General features: G+C 51.7%; 1 protein-coding gene across 4 annotated transcripts in view; it reads right to left on the bottom strand.

Annotated features, from left to right (window-relative positions):
- SLC66A2 (solute carrier family 66 member 2) overlaps positions 1–13,171 on the bottom strand; it is a 40,201-nt gene extending 27,030 nt beyond the window's left edge. Inside the window, exons 1-4 of one of the 4 annotated variants that reach the window (XM_081563103.1) lie at positions 12,947–13,171; positions 12,408–12,740; positions 7,667–7,800; positions 328–381 (exon numbers count right to left, since the gene is read on the bottom strand). In XM_081563103.1, the coding sequence (XP_081419229.1) occupies positions 328–381; positions 7,667–7,800; positions 12,408–12,610 (391 nt within the window). In that variant the 5' untranslated portion in view covers positions 12,611–12,740; positions 12,947–13,171. The remainder of the gene's footprint in view (positions 1–327; positions 382–7,666; positions 7,801–12,407; positions 12,741–12,946) is intronic. The other 3 variants (XM_081563102.1, XM_081563105.1, XM_081563104.1) reach the window with 3 other exon arrangements.
- Positions 13,172–19,530: the final 6,359 nt, after the last annotated feature.

Here is a 19,530-nt window from a genome sequence, read left to right as displayed (position 1 = left end):
AATCAAAAAGAAAAAAATACTTTGGAATAAGCTTAACAAACAGAATTCCAAAACTTGTGTTCAGATCATATGTCTTTCTTTTTACCTCTCTGCATCCCTCCCCCCTCAACACACACAGAAAATGGGTAGGTTTCTAGTGGTTACTTCATGCTTGAAAACAGCAGGCTGTGTTGGTTAGCTGGCTGGAGACGCAGCCACGCGGGGTGGGTGATGCCCATGCAAGGAGAGGATGCGGCACAGGTGGGAGTGGAGACAGAGATGGACAGAGCTGCAGAGCAGGAAACGGACCCGGTGCTCCGGGCGTGGCACATGCAGCGTGGTACATACCCAGAAAGGACCGCCTGGGTGGGACTCTGACTTCTCCATCTTTATTATCTGCAGCTACATTTAAAAAGAGAAAGAGAGAAAACAGAAAGGAAGAGACAAAAACAGACCGGTTTTAACACTGGTAAGTCCTTGTTGCATTTCTTAAAAAAAAAAAAATGGAACAGAAAGACAAGCTTTTGGTTTCTGTGCATTAGGAAATCCACTTTGTGAACTATTTTTCTCCAAACCTGTCCTCTTTCAAAATAAGTCCCTGGGACAGAGGGAAAAAATGAAACGTCACCAAATCTCACTTACTTTCTAAGGTTGGAGGTGCTGATGAGATACAGCAGACCCTACTTCCACTTTCCCCCAGAAACTCATCTGGACACAAGCCCTGGCTGCAAGACAGCTGTCCCAGGGTCCGGACTCTTCAGAACAAAGCTGTTTTCCGAGGGCACTCAACACAACACCCACCGTGAGCAGACAGCTAGTTCAGCATGTGAGCCTGCCTGCCCTTGGACATCACATCAAGTTAGGGAGCAGGGCTGGCAGCTGCCCCAGCGGTGGCCCAGGAAGAACCCAGCGTGAGATTCCACTGCCAGCCACCTTGCCTTCCCACCCACCCCCACCCCACCTGAGACCTCCCTAAACGGGGCCACTCCAGGACAACGACTGACTGACCAGAGGCCCTGAAGGCCACCAGAGCCCCTCCAGGGAGTTTCCATCTGCAGGTGGAGCTGGGGATGGAGGTCAGTTAAAGAGGAAAGTCACCGAGGTCAGAAGCAAAGGCAGGATCAAAGGTCATGGGTCTGCACCAGGCAATGGAAACTACCCCAAACTGTAAATTTTTCAAGTAACCAGCTAAAAACAAATAACAGCCTTGCTGCCTAGACCCAGGGACAGCTGATGCTGCTCAGCAAAGAGCTGGGGGAATGGAGGAGGTCGTTCATAAACCAACAGGAACCACAGTCTCCTCTCCTCACCCCATCTCCCTTCCAACACCCCCTTCTGGACCTTCTGGGTTCTGAGTCCCCAGAATTGGTCAGATTCTCCCAGCTTTTTGCTTCTATCTTTGATTTAGACCAAGTTCACCATTAATGGGCACCTCCTCTAAAGATCAAAGTACCAAAAGAGTGGACGGGGGAGGCTACAGGACAGGGCGTTCCACTCAGCCACTTATAGGCTTGGACACAAAGCTGCTCTTCTCTCTCCCGGCCTGATCCTGCTGAGCTGACAAGCAGAGCTTCACACCTGCCCTGCAGAACCACCAGGCGTGGCCAGGTGCAGGGCTTGGGGTCAGCCAGACACACACCCTGGTCGGGGTGGCCAGCAGCAAGCTGGGTGGGAAGGTCACATCCTTGTGCACGGCGCCAAGCCACCTGAGGTTTTTCGACCGAGAGACACTGGCAATGTTTTGTGACCATGTGCCCCCACAGGTCTGTACTGAAGACACACCAGGCACCAAGCTTCAGAAATGACTGCAACGCTTCCAGACCATACTGCCCTCAGAGCCTGCACCCTCCACTGGGAGGACGGCCTCTGCCCCCTCGACTGTGGGTGGGCCTGAGGTGCAGGTTGGCAGAAGCAATGCTATGTGATTTCCAAGACCAGATCTTTAAAAAGATACAGTGTCCACCCGGTTCTTCCCAGACACTCCCGTTGAAACACGACTCCACGTTGTGAGGAAGCCAAGCTCTCATAAGGAGCCCATGTGGGAGCGTTCCAGCGGAGCCCAGCTGAGGTCCAGCCGACGGCCAGCACCACACAGACACAAGAGTGAGGAGTAAAGAGAGAAACAGAGGGAGAAGGAGAGGCAAAGGGAGAGAGAGATCCAGAAACAGAGAAAGACACGGGGAGGACAGGCAGAGGCAAGAGACAGTGAGAGAGCCAATGGCCCAAACTGCAGAGTCTGGGGTGAAAATGTCCTTTCCTGTCCCCAAGTTTTGGGGCCCACCTGTCGAGCAGCCACAGAGACAGGAGCCAGAGATGACAAAGCCGAAGTTTTAGCAGGGCTGAGACAGGACAGTCAGCCTCAGGGCGGCCAGAGGACAGGACAGTGCTTGACAGACAAGAGGCAGATCCGCAAATGCCCCAGGCACTCTGGTCCTCCTCATGGTTTGAGGCTCACTGCTGGGGGGTGCCTTGGCGAGACGACGTGGGGGCCACATGTGGGAGGGGGCGGAGGTGGACAATGCCTGCAGCAGAGACGTCGGGAGCCCAGGGGGCACGAGGAGGTGTGTTCACGGTGGTCCAGCAACACAAGAACAGAAGACCCTAGGCCAGAACCAGGCAGTGGGCTAGAGTGATGCAGGATCATACCCTGAGGTCCAAGGACACCAAGGAGCCCTTGAAAATGCAGAACAGTCTGTGGATAAGCATCCTCCTGGGAAGGGGGGCCCTCAGCTTTCATTCTCGGGACGGTATGCGACTCTCCCCACCCAACATTTTCTTTCAGCTGTACTAAGCTATAACTACATACCATAAAAAATTCACGCTTCAAGTGTGTTTAGTACATTCCCAGAGTCCTGCCACTACCACTACTACGAATTCTAGGGCTTTCATCAGCTCACAAGGAACCCTGTCCTCTTCAGCAGCCAGCCCATCCCCCTCTACCTCCCAGCCAGTTCCACCAGAGTGCTGAGACTTGGGGCAAATCTCCACTGAATTCACTGGGGTATCCAGCTGGCGGCCCACTCACTGGGAGGCACTCGCTGTTCCTAATGACTGCACACCACAGGCGTCTGGCAGGAGGGACGTGTGACCCTGAGGACCCCATTAAAACAATTTAGCAGCCTCGCTGTTGGGATGACCTCAAGACGGCACCGACCAGGAGCTGAGAGGGAAGCAAGCTGGAAATCTCCCTGTCCCATCCACTGGGGCCCCGAAGAACCCCAATCCAACAGCCGTCCCAGGAGCCCGGACTGGGGCCTCCAAGGCCATATCCAGACCAGGTCTGGGGCAGGAAACTGGACAGTGAGCTCAGAGCATCTTGTCACAGCAAGGTCCGTGGTCCATGGGACCACCGTGCCAGAGGTCAAGAGCCAGCAGGAGAGGGTCCGAGGCGGGCAGCTGGTCACAGGCAGCAATGGGACTTCTGTCACGTGGACCATGGGATAAAGTAAAACAAACACGCTCACCACCACAAGGTGCTGGGAACTGATTTGGAAAAGTAAATAAAGAGAAATATGGAAATCACCCCTGAATACTCACTGGAAGGACTGATGGTGCATCTCCAATACCTGGCCACCTGATGCGAAGAGCCAATTTGTTGGAAAAGACCCTGATGCTGGGAAAGATTGAGGGCAGGAGGAGAAGGGGACGACAGAGGATGAGAGGTTGGATGGCATCACCGACTCAATGGACATGAATTTGAGCAAACTCTGGGAGGTAGTGAAGGACAGGAGAGCCTGTCGTGCTGCAGTCCATGGAGTCGCAGAGTTGGACCCGACTTAGCGACTGAACAACAAACAAGCATTCACCTGCCTCTCCTTTATAAATCAAACTGTTGAAAGGCTGAGTAGCATTCACAGGGAAGTACCTCTAGAGGAGCAGGGACAGCAGAGGGGGGTGCTGGGCGGCCGGGACAGACTGTCGGGTCTGGGCCCTGGGCCCCCATGGCTGCCACCCTCCAGAGAGGCCAGCTGCCAGGCGCACCTCCTGGAGTAAGAACACGACAGTCCTGCAGAATCTAAAGGCCGGGCCTGCATCGAATTGCCCTGCAGAATGTTCTTCACAGGGCGGCACACACAGCCTGATTCTGTGCAGATCCTGCAGCTCTGACGCTCCAAGTGCTGCTGCCGGTCCGCTGACCCTGTGCTGGGCACGGAGCGCATGACGCAGAACAAACACCAGATAAGTCCCAAGGACAAAGGGGGTTTAGGGAGAACTATAGAGTAAAACAGAGAAGGCAATGGCAACCCGCTCCAGTACTCTTGCCTGGAAAATCCCATGGACAGAGGAACCTGGTAGGCTGCAGTCCATGGGGTCGCTAAGAGTCGGACATGACTAAGCGACTTCACTTTCACTTTTCACTTTCATGCACTGGAGAAGGAAATGGCAACCCACTCCAGTGTTCCTGCCTGGAGAATCCCAGGGACGGGGGAGCCTGGTGGGCTGCTGTCTATGGGGTTGCACAGAGTCAGACACGACTGAAGCGACTTAGCAGCAGCAGCAGCATAGAGTAAAAGGGCTTCCCAGGTGGCACTAGTGGTAAAGAACCCACCTGCCAATGCAGGAGACACAAGAGACAGGGGTTCAATCCCTAGGTCAGGAAGATCCCCTGGAGGAGGGCATGGCAACCCACTGCAGTATCCTGGCCTGGAGAATCCCATGGACAGAGGAGCCTGGCGGGTTACCATCCATGAGATCACAAAGAGTCAGACATGACTGAAGGGACTTAGCATGCACCCCCATAGAGATTAAGAAGACAAACTGCAACAGCAAGAAGACACAGGCCAATTACAGTGTGTGGCCCATAACCTGATCTCGATCTAAGGAAACAAACTGGCCACAAACACTTAGGAAACACAAGAGACAGTTGGAAACTCACACAGATGGTGGTTTGATAATAAAGAAGAATTGACTTCTTATGGAATGATGATATTGTGTTATGCTTTCTTAAAGTCTTATCTTTTAGAGACACATTACAGACCACCTACAAATGGCCTGTATCGAGGACTTGTTTCAGAAACTGCAGGAAGAGGATGTTCGTGGGCTCTGGAAAACGGTCAGCGGCTGTCACGGCCCCACACAGAGCGCCATACGGTGCTCTCCCACTTCTACATGCTTGAACTTCTCCACAATAAACAGTGAAAAAGAAAAACACAGCACTGTCAAGACAGACACCACACTCCACTCCTGGTTCACAGGTAAACAGCAGGTTTATTAGTAGCATCTCCAGCCAATTTCTCCCTGAAACACGTGGCCTCCGTGAATGCCGCCCAACCCTGGACATCCTGAAAGGGGAACCCACACCCCTGGGTCCTGCCTCCACTGCACACAAGGGCACTGAAAAGCTTCTGTGGAATGAGAGGTTTTAAAACATTTGATCCTAATTTTGAAAATGATCCCAATCTTGTGATAGGATATTGAAAAAGAAAAACCTGGGGGAAAACGCCAAAATGTTCAAAGCAGTCACCTCTGGGCAGTGGGATGGAAAGCATTTGACTTTTGTGTTGTGTCCTATCTCCCCCAAAATGTCTAGTGACCAGCTGTCGCTCATCAGATAACAAATTAGATATTTATTTTTCTAAGTAACCTGTTTTTTCTCCTTAATACCACTAATGTTTCTTTAATTGTAACTTTCAAGTTGAATGGGTGACCTTCAGAACTGAAAACTTTTATAAAAGATGGCTGGAAAACATTCGAGCTTTTTTGCAGGCTGCCTGACCATTCTATAGCTGAAGTTGGGCTCCTCAGACTCTCCTCCTGAGTTATTTTAACGTGCACAGTCAGTTCCCCCGGAAGTCTGCCTCCCGGGGCCAGAGGCACCCTTGCAGCCCTGGCTGACACATTCCGGAAGCGGAAGCTGGCCACCTGCCAGGTGGAGGGGGCCACGGGGTGGGGAAAGCACAGAACAGAGGCCCGTGGGCTCTAGAGCTTCCCAACCCAAACCACTTGGCTTTTTCACAGCCCGCTTCTGGCAGATGAGAGGAAATAAACCCACACACTCATTAAAGGCTTCCCTAAGATGACACAGAGACTTAGGTACGTCTTAAACAGTGGACACAAAAATACGTAAATCACTCTGGATTCGAGTACTGAATTCTCAAACTCTTAGCTGGTGTGGGCAAAGGTTAGGAGACGACCCTCCCTGAGGCCACACTGGGCCCGCAGCAGGCCCAGGGGTCAGGAGCCACAGCCCTCCACTCCCTCAGACCCAAGGGCGCCCACTAGCAGACCGGCCAACACTCGCGAGCTGCCAGTAAGTGTTAAACTCTGAGTTTGCTGTGTGACGTGGGGGCCCCCACACCTGCTGTACCTGTGTCGTCATGGCCCACACATGGTTTCCAGCAAGGTCACGAGCCCGGTCTCCTGCTGCAGAGCCTGAGGCTCAGGGCGCTAAGCCACCACGGCACCGATGCGTCCCCAGGCCTTCCCCCACCCGGTGAGGATGAACACGCTGACCGCACACACAGCCCACTCTGCGGTCGGCCGTGAGATCCTGCACCCCTTATAGGCGAGGTTCAAGGGGTACAGATCACAGACGCCCTTGTCTCAGAGGAAACTAAGCTGCAGCTCCTCCCTGGTGAAGGATCCAAGATACAGGAGCCCTGCTTTCTGGGCACCAGCAGCAGCACGGTCAGCACCACCTTGGGTGATGTTCCCAAGTCACAGCGGGGAGGATGGTGCTCATGGGGAGAAGCAGCAGAAACAGGCAGCGCTGATCACCTTTACAGCCTAAGTGACGCTCAGCAGTCCAGGCTACTCACTGGAACTGGAGGCTGACCCATTTTCTACATAGTCTCACACTAAAAGCAGAAGCTACACAAGAGGAAATGATTCGCTCAAAGGGAAAGAAAATAACCATCAGGAAAAAAAAAGAGCAGGGCAGGAGCCCAGTCCACAGGAGTCCCTGAACTAAACAAACTCTGGAGAATACACTTCTCTAAGCAACTGAGACTGAACACAAACAGCCTCAGATGAAATCAAAGCGAGAACTGTCTCAGATTCAGTCATTAGACAAAAGAAGTGCAGCTCCGAATCCCCTGCAGAGAGAAGCCCACCAGCCCACTTGGTCAAACACAGAACATCAGCTTGGAACGATCATCGTCAAAGGAAAAGGCAAAACCAGGAGCAGCATCTTCTATTTTCTAAGCCGCCAAAAAATGCACGTGGGTTGAGCGTAGGATTCGTCAACCTGAGCTCACGGACCCTGTGTGCCCATCCAAAGCCCACAAAGCACGACGCCGGGTAAATGTTTAACAAGGTACATAATTGATCCCAGCTGAGTCAGGAGGAAGACAAGAATGGAGAGGCTGTGTTTAGAGCACAAGCCACACACAAGGTCAGAGGTAAACCCGCCTCCGCAGGGAACGTCTGTCTCCGGCCTGATCAAGCCAGAAACAGACCAGCAGTACCACCTCTTGCCCAATGAGGGTCCAGCGTGACCATGGCCACAGGCAAGGGCATGTTAAGAAGAGCTGATCACTTGCCCAAGTCCCAGCTTCATGGATATGGAGTCGAGTCAGTCACTGATGGAGAAAGCGGCTGCCATGACAGACGCCAGTGCCCCTTGGTGAGACCGTAACTGCCTGGAGGCCACTGGGCAAGGGCAGCCCAGTCTCTCTCCCCGGGAGCTCCGGCTGAGTGCCACTCCTGGAGTTACTGGACTTTCTCCCTGAATCTGCCAGTCACCCACCTGAAAAGACCCGGCGTTTTAGGTTCAGCTCGTTGGCCACGCGGACCTCGGTGCAGAGCTTCAGCATGAGCAGCATGGTCAGGATCATGACGACGCTCTGCCAGAGCAGTGGCGACTCGAAGCGCCTCCCGAACCTGCAGGGGAACACGCCATGGCATCAGGGAGGCACTGGGCAGAGCCCTGTGTGCTGGTCAGACAGCGCCGGGGTGGGAGGGCCTGGGCCAGTCCCAGAGAGCCAGACTCAGGTCTCCACAAACGCCTGGGATCATGTGCAGGAGTGAGACATGCTGCACACCCCTCCCCAGGAATTGCTGGGACCTTCCCAAGGCCTCGGACTGGTTGTGAATGGGCCTCCTGTGCACTGCCCACCCCCAAAAGCCCAGCCAGACGTCCTGCATCCTCCTGCAGAGATGCTGCTGCCACCAGGTGAGACGCCCAGGCTGCAGACCACCTGCCTCCCCAGGAAGATGCATCCCAGAGTCGGGACCAGTAGCAGCCCCACCCCCTGCCTGCAGAGAGGGGGGGTCTCCAGGCCAACACAGTCCAAAGTGTGAGCAGAGCAGGGCACCAAGCCCTCAGGAGGGAAGAGGCAAAGGCAGTGAGGATACGGGTGCAGGCCTGGCAGGCCCCCACTGAAGCCCCATGGCCCTCTCTTCTCCGAGCCCCAGCCCGCCCAGCTACAGGACCCCAGGCCTTCCTGCTGACTTTTATGTTGAGCATTTTACCAAGTCGGCCAAAAGTTCCTGAAGGCCAGAGCCACAGTCCAGTGACCGGCACAAGTGGGCCCATTAGAAGACCCCAGTCCCCAAGGGGTGATCACAGCACTGCCTTCCACATACCAGCTGGGGCTCTCAAATGTGGCCACCAGAACCACAGGGGCTGGGACATTCGATCCAGCCCACTGCAAGCCTGCAAACCCGTCACCCCAAGGTGAGGCCTGGGCACGGCACCCTGCAAGCCCAGGCCCCAGTCCTTACTTGGCTGTTCTGGGGAAGAGATTCCACTGGGAGCAGTTTCCCAAACCTGAGCTGGTACCAACTGTTAGAGTCGGGAGGCCCTGGATGGCAATATGACCTCCAACTGCCTCTGGAAACCAGGTGACAGGCAGACAGTGGCCCACCTCCCCAGCCCCTCCCTCGCACCCATCCCTTCAAGGAGGTGGCCACTGAGAACCGCCGGCTGCTAGGGCCACACACGTGCTTCCGCACAGGCTGGCTCTGGCCACCACGCTGCCCCGGCCCTCATGCTGTGACCCACCACCTCCAGGCTTCATCTCTTCTGTAAAGTGCAGACCCTCAAGCCCTATGGCTGTTTGAGGATATTTCTAGCCAATTCTAGGAACTAGCCCCCACTGGTTACCTAGCTGACCCTAGGGGCTGACTGATCCATAGATAATCCAGAAGAGGAGACACAGAAGGGTCTATATCAGGCTGGGGGCACTGGAGCAGGTGGGCATCACAATAAACACTTTGGTCTAGTGTTTCACTTCTAGTTAGTTGTAAGACTGAAGACATGGGTTTGGGCCATTGTGTAATAAATGCCACTTTCATTTTTTAAATTGTTCAACAGAAACAATGAGTGACTAGAAAAACTGGTGAAAAAATGAAGGTTTGTGCTTCACCTTATACCACACACCCAAAAATCAAAGCTAGGTGAATTCAACATGTACAGTAAAGAATGAGATATTTACAGTGAAGTAAGGGTGGGGACAGAGGTGAATATTTAACTGCTTTTAGGGTGAAGACAAGCTAAACAAGACACAAAATTTCAAAAAGCTCAACTTCCCACAAAAGATATACAAGCGACAGAACAAAGTTCAACATCATTGGTAATTTTTAAAAGCTCATTAAAATAGACCCTATGTTGTATTCATCAGGTTAAACTTCTCCCTTTAACCCTTACAGTCTGTGCTGGCACGTTGTCAGAAAGCCCTTTCTCCTCTCCTGCCTTGAGAATGAGGTTGGCACAGCCTCTCCTGCAGATGATGGGAGAGCCCGGCTCAGGGCAGCTGGTCCAAGCACATCCCCCCAGGGTGCAGCGCACACCTGTCGCTCCCAGGGAGACACACACTGCAGAAAACGGGCAAAGTTTCACAGAGCTTTTGAAAAAGTTCCACCAGGAACACCTCTGATGCACCTACAAAGCCCCAGAGAAAAGCTCATGTGGAAGAAAAGCTGGGTATCTACTTTCTGCCCCCACCAGGCACCTTCTGCCCAAGTAGCAGATTGCTTCTACCCCTCTGATACAGTGTCCGGGAGTCTCGGATACAGTTTTACTACATCTCCAATACATTGTCACTACACCTCTGGTACAGTGTTACAATCTCTCTGATCAGACAGGGGTGTGGATGGAGAACTAGCTCCCAGATGAATCAGGCCCTGGGTCAGAGGCCCTGCAGCACCATCCCTGCGCCCTGGGCCTCTCCCTCCCTTCTATGCAAAAATCACTGTCCTTCTGGCTTCTGACAACACAAATGCCAAGTCCGGTCTATCAGCATTTTGCATAATCTGCTGAATGCTGGTTCTGCAAAAGGATGGGAAGAATTGTAAGAATGAAAGCATTAGAGTCTTGTGACTTTCAGAAACCTGGGGTTTATGTAGCTTGGTCAGCCTCCAACAGGCCTGCAGAGCCACTCACATGCCTCATGCTAGAAATTTCCCAGGGGCTTCCTAGGCAGACAAGTTTCTAGGACTGCCTTCGTGGCAAGCTCTGGGGAACTGCACTCTTCACTTCCTCTATGTCCACCACTGTTCTTACACAGACCCGGCTCCATCCCACCCGGAGCCCCTGGCCTGTGTTCTGTCCCTCCCCACCACCCAGAACCCATGTATGTGTGTCTGTACATTCCATACAGCACTGCTGCTAAAGCTTTAACCCTACAGCATCCGCCCAGGGGCTGGCTCATGGGAAACCCTCAGAAACCTGTTAAATGAAATGGGCTGCTAACCTATGAAGCCTGGAGGGGACCCAGTTAACCTATGAAGCCTGGAAGGGACCCTGTTAATCTATGATGCCTGGAGGGGACCCAGGAGTAGATGCTTTGGAGGCTCCAGAGAAAGGAACAAAATGGGTCACAGGCATTGCCCTCAGAGCAGAGGGACCTTGGGACCAGGTGGACAGAGATGCACACACTCATTACAAGTTGTAGGCGGGGCCTGGCCTGTCTGCTGGGCTTAACCACATGTACTAAAATGTACTGCCAGGTGTGAAGTACAGGGAAAGCACATTCCCAGGTCAGAGGGATGCTGGAGCAGAGACCAGCGCCCCCTGCCAGCCCTCCCTTCTTCCCATAGGATCTCACAGACTTCTGAGATCCTGGCTGAAGGCAATCCTGTGTGACAGGGCAGCCATTGAACCCCTGAAGCGACCCAGGCCAGTTCAGGCAGCTCAATCCTCCTTCTCTGCCGCCGCTTAAAGGAAGTGCGGCTCCCAAGCTGAGGGGCCTTGGCTGGGCTGAGCCTGGGCTGGAGCTCCAGCGTGACTGCAGTCTGGGGCCTGCTTCTGTGTCCCTCAGACCCAGCGGCAGGCAGCCGAGAGAGGGAAGGGGGGCATCTTGCTGCAGTGAGAAAGTGCTGCCCTCAGCCAAGCAGAAAGGAAGAGTCTTCAAAATGCGGTTTTTCACCGGTGCTAAACAATTTAAAAGATAAGTGACCTCTGACCCCTCCTTCAGAAGTAGACGGGCCCACAGGCAGGGCTCACGGTCTGACAAATTCTCCTGGAAGAAGGGGGTCACTCACTAGCTCACGTTTTCAAACCCCAGACTGAGCAAAAACACAGCGAGAGTGCCCAAAGGCTGCCTAAGGCCAGGCGGTCAGAAGGTGAAGGAGCTGAGAATTTCTGGACTCCGGGGACTTGCACCCTGATGACCGCGGAGGGGACATCGGCCAAAACTCATCAAACTGCACACGTGCAATTGCTATTTTCTTTAATGTAAATCCTACCTCAGTAGGCTGACTTAAAATTAATTAGAAACAAAACTCGATTTCTCCAACAGTGACCCAAAAGTCAACAGGAGCCAGAAGCAGCACTCAGACACCAGCAGCTTGGTACTCACTATCCCTACCGTCTGTGCTGACAGAGGGCCTGGGACCCTCCCGAATGAAGGACAGTCCCCTCCTGAAATCAGGAGGCTGTGAGACCTCTTCTCATTTCCTCTGAAAATGCACCTTCCCAGTTACATCTGGCTTCAACAGCTGTTAAAATAACATCCCGTTCCTTACCAGAATGCAAATGCCAGTAAGAGGAAGCTGACTGGGACAAGCAAGAAAAGACAATCCCTTAAGTACTATCCAGAAAGTTGACTAACTATTAAAAAAAACAACAACATAAAACCCCACACACAACAGAGAAGGCAGGAAAGGCGGCCCTTCAAGGCAGACGCCCCTCCTGAAAGGTTTCACTGGCTTTGACCTTCCTGCTGACCGCCTTCGGTCACTGGTATTCATGAATTCCCTTCCTTTTTTCTCCACTGCCCCCAAATGGCACGCAAACGCCTGAGGGCTGGGACCCAGTCCTAGACGCAGCCCCACAAAGAAGGCCCTGGGTGTCTTGCGAAGGTAGGAGCCACACGAAATGAAGACGCAGATCTGAGACTGGGTGAGATTCTCCACTCCATTCCTACCATTTTCCCTGGGAAATAGTCTCATCTGTTTCACAGCTCCTTCTCAGGAAGTAGAGACACTTCCACCCACTGGCCTCACGCAGACAAGAGAAGGCCATCTGCGCGGGGCACCTCACCTACCAGAAGAGTATCCGTAAAATATTGGCCACCAGGAGCACCAGACACACGTAGGTGGAGAAGCCCTCGGCGTTCTGAGTCCGCCGGATGTCCCGGTACTGCGGGATGTATGGCACCAAGCCTCCGAAGACCATGGCCCCGGCTGCGCCCCAGGAAACCAGCTGGTGCAGCGGGACCAGAAGCCAACCCAAGCCTTCCGCTTCCATCCCGCTCGCCCGGCGGCCCCCCGCAGACTGACGTCCACCCGGCCGGCGCGCCCTCCGCGCTCCCGGGCTCCCGGCGCGCGCTGTCACCCCCACGTGCCGCCGCCGCCCGGGACCATCCTCCGTCGCGGGCCTGGAGAGAGAAAAAGAAGTAAAGACTCGGCCGGGCCGCCTCGCCCGGAGGAGCCGCGCCCCGCGCATGGCCCGCGGCCCAGGACGCGCCCAGGGCGCACCGCCGGCTCTCGCGCGGGGCACGACCCCTCCTCGGGGCGCGCACCCCGGGCTTCGCGGGAGAACCGAGGCGCGGGCCGCCAGCCCGGGGCCAGCTGGGGGACTTGCCGTCGGGGTGGGGGCTCGGTTCCCGGGGGTTGGGGGGTCGCACAGCCTGGGGATCAGAGGGCCAAGGAAAGGGGACCCGGCACAGGCGGACGCGTCGCCGGGGCCGCCCCGCACCCCCGCCGCAGGCCGGGCGGATCCGGCGCGGCACCCGCGTCCACTTGCTCGGCGGACCCCGCCCGGCTCACCCCTGCGGCCCGATCCCCGCAGTCTGTCCTCTGTCAGTCTGCCCGGCCGCGCACCGAGCCCCGCCTCCGAGTGACGTCACAATACGTAGTCCCGCCCACACTAGGCGGCGGGACCGTCTCCGCGGGGTCCTAGTGCGCGCCAGCGGGCCGGTAAGGTAGGGCGGGACCCGGGCGAAGTCAGGGGCCGGTCAGGTTAGGAAACAGCTGCCTGGCAAGCCACTTCTTCTGGGCCAGGGGCCCACGTGGCCTGGCCCCGCCTGTTCTGCAGCGGGTGGCCGCGTAGACCGGGTCTTGTCGCCGCCCCAAGGGTCAGCACGAGGCCTGGGGGAGAAATCCAAGTCCCTTTTGAACAGGCAAAAGAAAGAATCTTTCAAAAATCTATCTTGTGTCAAGTTCTAAACTACTGGCAGTTGGACATTGATCTTGGTCCAAGTTTGAGAAAATGAAGACCCTTTCTGCCTGTGGGAGGCTTAAGCCACTTCCCCCTTTTCTGTTTTCTTAAGTCTCTTTATTCTGCAAGTTTGACCACTTGTTCACACAAGGAAACCCCTGGAAGGCATTTTTTCTTTCCAGGGAGCTGACAGATGTTACAGGGCTGAGTCTAGGCAGCCTCCTGGCATGCCTTGTTCGTGCAGCCAGCTCTGAGAACCACTGTTTCAAAATTCACAACGTACACAGAAGTCCTCAGGATTCAGGTTATTTGCTTCTGGGAAAGGCACTTACTATAAATGGGGCCAGAATTGCATAATAAATAATTAGTGGGTTAAAAAATAGGTGCTTACCTTGCATTAAAAATAGAAGTTAAGGGACTTCCCTGGTGGTCCAGTGGCTAAGACTCTGCACTCCCAAGGCATAAGGCCTGGGATCAATCCTTGGTCAGGGAACTGGATCCCACATGGCGCAACTAAGACCTGGCACAGCCAAATAAATAAATAAAGGAAATAATTTTAAAAAAAAGTTAAAATTATGAGATATTGCAACAACGAATAAAAGGAAGCAAAAAAAATTCTATGCTCAAAATCTGTGTATCCACTGATATATTTAAAATGGATAACCAACAAGGACCTTCTATATGGCACATGGAACTCTGCTTGATGTTATGTGGCAGCCTGGATGAGAGGGGAGTTTGGGGGAGAACGGGTATATATATATAGCTGAGTCTCTTCACTATTCACCTCAAACTATCACATTGTTAATCGCTATATGCCAGTTTAAAATAGGAAGTTTAAAAAAAATCTGTATATCCAAATAAGTACCCTGAAAGAACCCTTCTTTTCTTACAGAATTTTTAAGTGAGAATTTCAAACATACACAAGAGTAGAGATCGTAGCACAGTGAACTCCATGTATCCATCACCGAGCATCAATAACTATAAAAGAGCTCTTTTAATGAATATAAAATAAAAACATAAGTAGCGCAGCTAATTGGCAGCATTTCTCCCTTTCTGGCAATAATGGTGCATCTTAAAATTAGCAGCATCTTAGATTGAAGGCCATAGAAATTAAGCTATTCACATGGACTCAGAGGGGCATCCGAGGGCTTCCACTGGCATTCATGCTTCAGAGGATAGAACTTCCTCTTACATTCAGTTCTGTTCGTTCAGTCGCTCAGTCGTGTCCGACTCTTTTCGACCCAATGGACTGCAACACAGGCCAGGCCTCCCTGTCCATCACCAACTCACTGAGCTCGCTCAAACTCATGTCCATCGAGTCGCTGATGCCATCCAACCATCTCATCCTCTGTTGTCCCCTTTTTCCAGCATCAGGATCTTTTCCAGTGAGTCAGTTCTTTGCATCACATGGCCAAAGTACTGGAGCTGCAGCCTCAGCATCAGTCTTTCCAATGAATATTCAGGACTGATTTCCTTCAAGATTGACTGGCTAGATCTCCTTGCAGTCCAAGGGACTCCCAAGAGTCTTCCTCAACACCACAGTTCAAAAGCATCAATTCTTCGGTGCTCAGCTTTCTTTGTGGTCCAATGCTCACATCCATACATGACTAATGGAAAAACCATAATTTTGACTCTACGGACTTTTTTTGGTAAAGTAATGTCTCTGTTTTTTAATATGCTGTTTAGGTTGGTCATAACTTTTCTTCCAAGGAGTAAGCGTCTTATAATTTCACGGCTGCAGTCACCATCTGCAGTGATTTTGGAGCCCAAGAAAATAAAGTCTGTCACTGTTTCCTTTGTTGCCCCATCTATTTGCCATGAAGTGATGGGACCAGCTGCCATGATCTTCTTTTTTTGAATGTTGAATGTTTTTCACTATCCTCTTTCACTTTCATCAACAGGCTCTTTAGTTCCTCTTTGCTTTCTGCCATAAAGGTGAAGTCATCTGCATATCTGAGGTTATTGATATTTCTCCTGGCAATCTTGATTCCAGCTTGTGCTTCATCCATTCCAGCATTTCGCATGATGTACTCTGCATATAAGTTAAATAAGCAAGGTGACAATATACAGCCTTGACGTACTCCTTTTCCTATTTGGAACCAGTCCGTTGTTCCATGTCTGGTTCTAATTGTTGCTTCTTGACCTGCGTACAGATTTCTCAGGAGGCAAGTAAGGTGGTCTGGTATTCCCATCTCTTGAAGACTTTTCCAGTTTGTTGAAATGCACACAATCAAAGGCTTTAGCGTAATCAATGAAGCAGAAGTAGGTGTTTTTCTGAAATTTTTTTGCTTTTTCTATGATCCAGAGGATGTTGGCAATTTGATCTCTGGTTCCCTCCCTTTTCTAAGTCCAGCTTGAACATCTGCAAGTTCTTGGTTCACATACTGTTGAAGCCTGGCTTGGAAAATTTTGAGCATTACTTTACTAGTGTGTGAGATGAGTACAATTGTGTGGTAGTTTGAACATTCTTTGGCATTGCCTTTCTTTGGGATTGGAATGAAAACTGACCTTTTCCAGTCCTGTGGCCACTGCTGAGTTTTCCAGATTTGCTGGCATATTGAGTGCAGCACTTTCACAGCATCATCTTTCAGGATTTGAAATAGCTCAACTGGAATTCAATCACCTCCACCAGCTTTGTTCTTAGTGATGCTTCCTAAGGCCCACTTGACTTTGCACTTTAGGATGTCTGGCTCTAGGTGAGTGATCACACCATCGTGGTTATCTGGGTCATTAAGATCTTTTTTGTATAGTTCTTCTGTGTATTCTTGCCACCTCTTCTTAATATCTTCTGCTTCTGTTAGGTCCATACAATTTCTGTCCTTTATTGTGCCCATCTTTGCATGAAATATTCCCTTGGAATCTCTAATTTTCTTGAAGAGATCTGTAGTCCTTCTATTCTATTGTTTTCCTCTTTTTATTTGCATTGCTCACTTAGGAAGGGTTTCTTATCTCTCCTTGCTATTCTTTGGAACTCTGCATTCAGATGGATATATCTTTCCCTTTCTCCTTTGCCTTTTGCTTGTCTTCTTTTCTCAGCTATTTGTAAGGCCTCCTCAGACAACTATTTTGCCTCTTTGCGTTTCTTCTTCTTGGGGATGGTTTTGATCACCACCTCCTGTACAATGTTATGAACCTCTGTCCATAATTCTTCAGGCACTCTATCTGTCAGATCTAATTCCTTGAATCTATCTGTCACTTCCACTGTATAACTGTAAGGGGTTTGATTTAGGTCATATCTGAATGGCCTAATGGTTTTCCCTACTTTCTTCAATTTAAGTCTGAATTTGGCAACAAGGAGTTCGTGATCTGAGCCACAGTCAGCTCCTGGTCTTGTTTTTGCTGACTGTATAGAACTTCTCCATCTTCAGCTGCAAAGAATATAATCAAACTGATTTCAGTATTGACCATCTGGTGATGTCCATGTGTAGAGTCGTCTCTTGTGTTGTTGGAAGAGGGTGTTTGGTATGACCAGTGAGTTCTCTTGGCAAAACTCTGCTAGCCTTTGCCCTATTTCATTTTGTACTCCAAGGCCAAACTTGCCTGTTACTCTAGGTATCTCTTGATTTCCTACTTTTGCATTCCAGTCCCCTATGATAAAAAGGACATCTTTTTTTGGTGTTAGTTCTAGAAGGTCTTTTCTAGGTCTTCATAGAACCATTCAACTTCAGCTTCTTTGGCCTTAGTGGTTGGGTCACATCGGTCACACCAATGTTCTCATCTCAGAGTTAAAATTCTAGCGCTCTGATTTAAAGTTTTGTTTTATATTTAGCTGCTGCTCTTTTGGTCTGTGTCTTTGATTCCATTGTGTACTTCTTGTGAGTGAGAGTGAAAGTGTTAGTCACTCAGTCGTCCAACTCTTTGTGACCCCGTGGATTGTAGCCCACCAGGCTCCTCTGTCAATGGAATTTTCCAGGCAAGAATACTGGAGTGGGTAGCCATTCCCTTCTCCAGGGGATCTCCCTGACCCAGGGATCGAACCTAGGTCTCCTGCATCGCAGCGAGATTCTTTACCACTGAGCGACCAGGTTCTTCTTACCCAAACTCTGTTTTCTTCCCCAGCCTGACTTTGCACCAGTGAAGCATCATCTAGTTTCTGCTGCTTCACAGCACACTTGAATACTCTCCTGTTGTAGATTTGCAAGATCAGCTTCATTAGAGAATTTTTCCTCTGATAGTTCCTGGGATTTAATATCCTTAACAAAATGAGTTTTTGTTGAGTGATTCTTATTTCCATATTAATTAATTTGTGTTCCACAAAGGCCGAACTAAGAATTTGACCCCTTCTTAAGCAGTGTAGGTGGTAGATAAAGAAGGACAGATCTCATTTCTCCAGTAGAGATTGGGTTCTCGGGGTTATCAGAGTTTCTGAGTAGGTTTCCACTGAACGACAGAGATTACAGTTGAAGAAAGAAAGAAACCCCTTAACTATGATGCAATCTCTCCCCTCCCCCCTCCACTTCCTGTCTTTATGGATCTGCCAGGCCGGACCTGTCCTGTGAGTGGAGTCTAACCACGCATCCTCCCGTGACTGGCTTCTCCCTGAGCATCGTGCTCCCCAGGTTCATCCACGCTGTGTCACAGGTCAGGGCTTTATTCCTGCCAATGCCAGAATTGTGCTCCATCCTGGGGAGGGACCACAGTTTGTTTATCCATTCATCTGTTGGTGGACATCTGCCTATTTCTACCTGTTGACTGTCATTAATAGTCAACAATGCTGCTATAAACTTTTCTGTACACGTTTTTGTGTGGATATATGCTGTCTTTTCCCTCGGGCACATACCTAGAGGCAGAACTGAGGTTGTCTGGTAACTTTAAGTTCACCTTTTTATGGACCTGCCAGACTGGCTGCACCACCGCACGTTCCCACCTGGGTGTGACGCTCAGACTCTGCCACTCCTTGCCCACACCTGTCATCATCCCTTTGATTCAGGCCATCACAGTGGGTGTGAAGTGGCTCCCCTGGTTGATTTGCATTCTCCTGATGAAAGAGGATGTTGGGTTTCTTTGCACGCAAGGCTATGCTTCAACACACATGCAGCAGCCAAGTGTCCCTGTGTGGTCACTCGGCCAGGCCCCCTGGGGTGCTGGGGCACCCATACAGACACAGCCCTGCCCGCAGAGAGGTGGAGATGTGTAACCAAAGCAGATACTTGCCAAAAACAGGGTCCTGGGCCATCACCCATGAAGTGCCCCCCGAGCCACAATCCAGACAGGCCTGAAGGGCACAGAGGGAGAGAAGGTGGCAGTGACGCCTTCCTTCCAGATCCTCAAAAAATCAGAGCAGAGACTCAAGTGTTGGCCATTCTGCATTGGTCACAGGACAGGACTAGTCTTTCTTTTTTTTTTTGGCCACCCTAGGAGGCTTGTGGGATCTTAGTTTCCTGACCAGGGATTGAACCTGGGTCCTTGGCAGTGAGAGCTTGGAGTCCTAATCCCTGGACCACCAGGGAATTTCCAGAACATAACTATTCTTAATCTTAAAGTTGGGGGCAGAAATGGCAGAGGTTCAGGGAGAGGAGAGTCTCCTGGGTTGAAGATCACAAGGCCCAGGACCGCAGTGCCAACGTGGGCTGCGGCTAGACTCCATCCCCGCTCCCGCACCCTCATCTCCTCCAGGATCCCCCAGTAGACGGGTGACAACACTGCTTGGTGGAAGGGCGAGTGCCAGGGGCTGCGGAGCTGGGGAGGTGTTGTCCCTGGGCGCAGAGCCTGGGTTTGGGACGAGGAGAAAGCTCAGGGAGTGGATGGCTGTCGTGGTTACACAGCAACGCGAAGGTACCTGATGCCACTGCACCATGCGCTTAGAAACGGTTAAAACGGCAATTTCTATGCTGAGCATTCTCTGCCAGGATGATCATTAAAAGGTCGTGCTCACTCTGGGCTCTGAAGCAATAGAAAATAAAACAAACAGTGCAGCTGGGATAGGCCTGTCCGCCGAGGTCCCGCCCCGCCCAGGCCGTCACCCGCGCCCCACTCGGAGCTTGCTCCGCGCCTCCCCGGCCATCGCC

The sequence above is a fragment of the Giraffa tippelskirchi genome, chromosome 14, assembly GCF_054371585.1.
Source record: "Giraffa tippelskirchi isolate mGirTip1 chromosome 14, T2T-mGirTip1v1.2.pri, whole genome shotgun sequence".
NCBI lineage: Eukaryota > Metazoa > Chordata > Mammalia > Artiodactyla > Giraffidae > Giraffa > Giraffa tippelskirchi.
The sequence above is the reverse complement of the archived record's forward strand: the minus strand, read 5'-3'. Positions and strand labels throughout refer to the sequence as shown.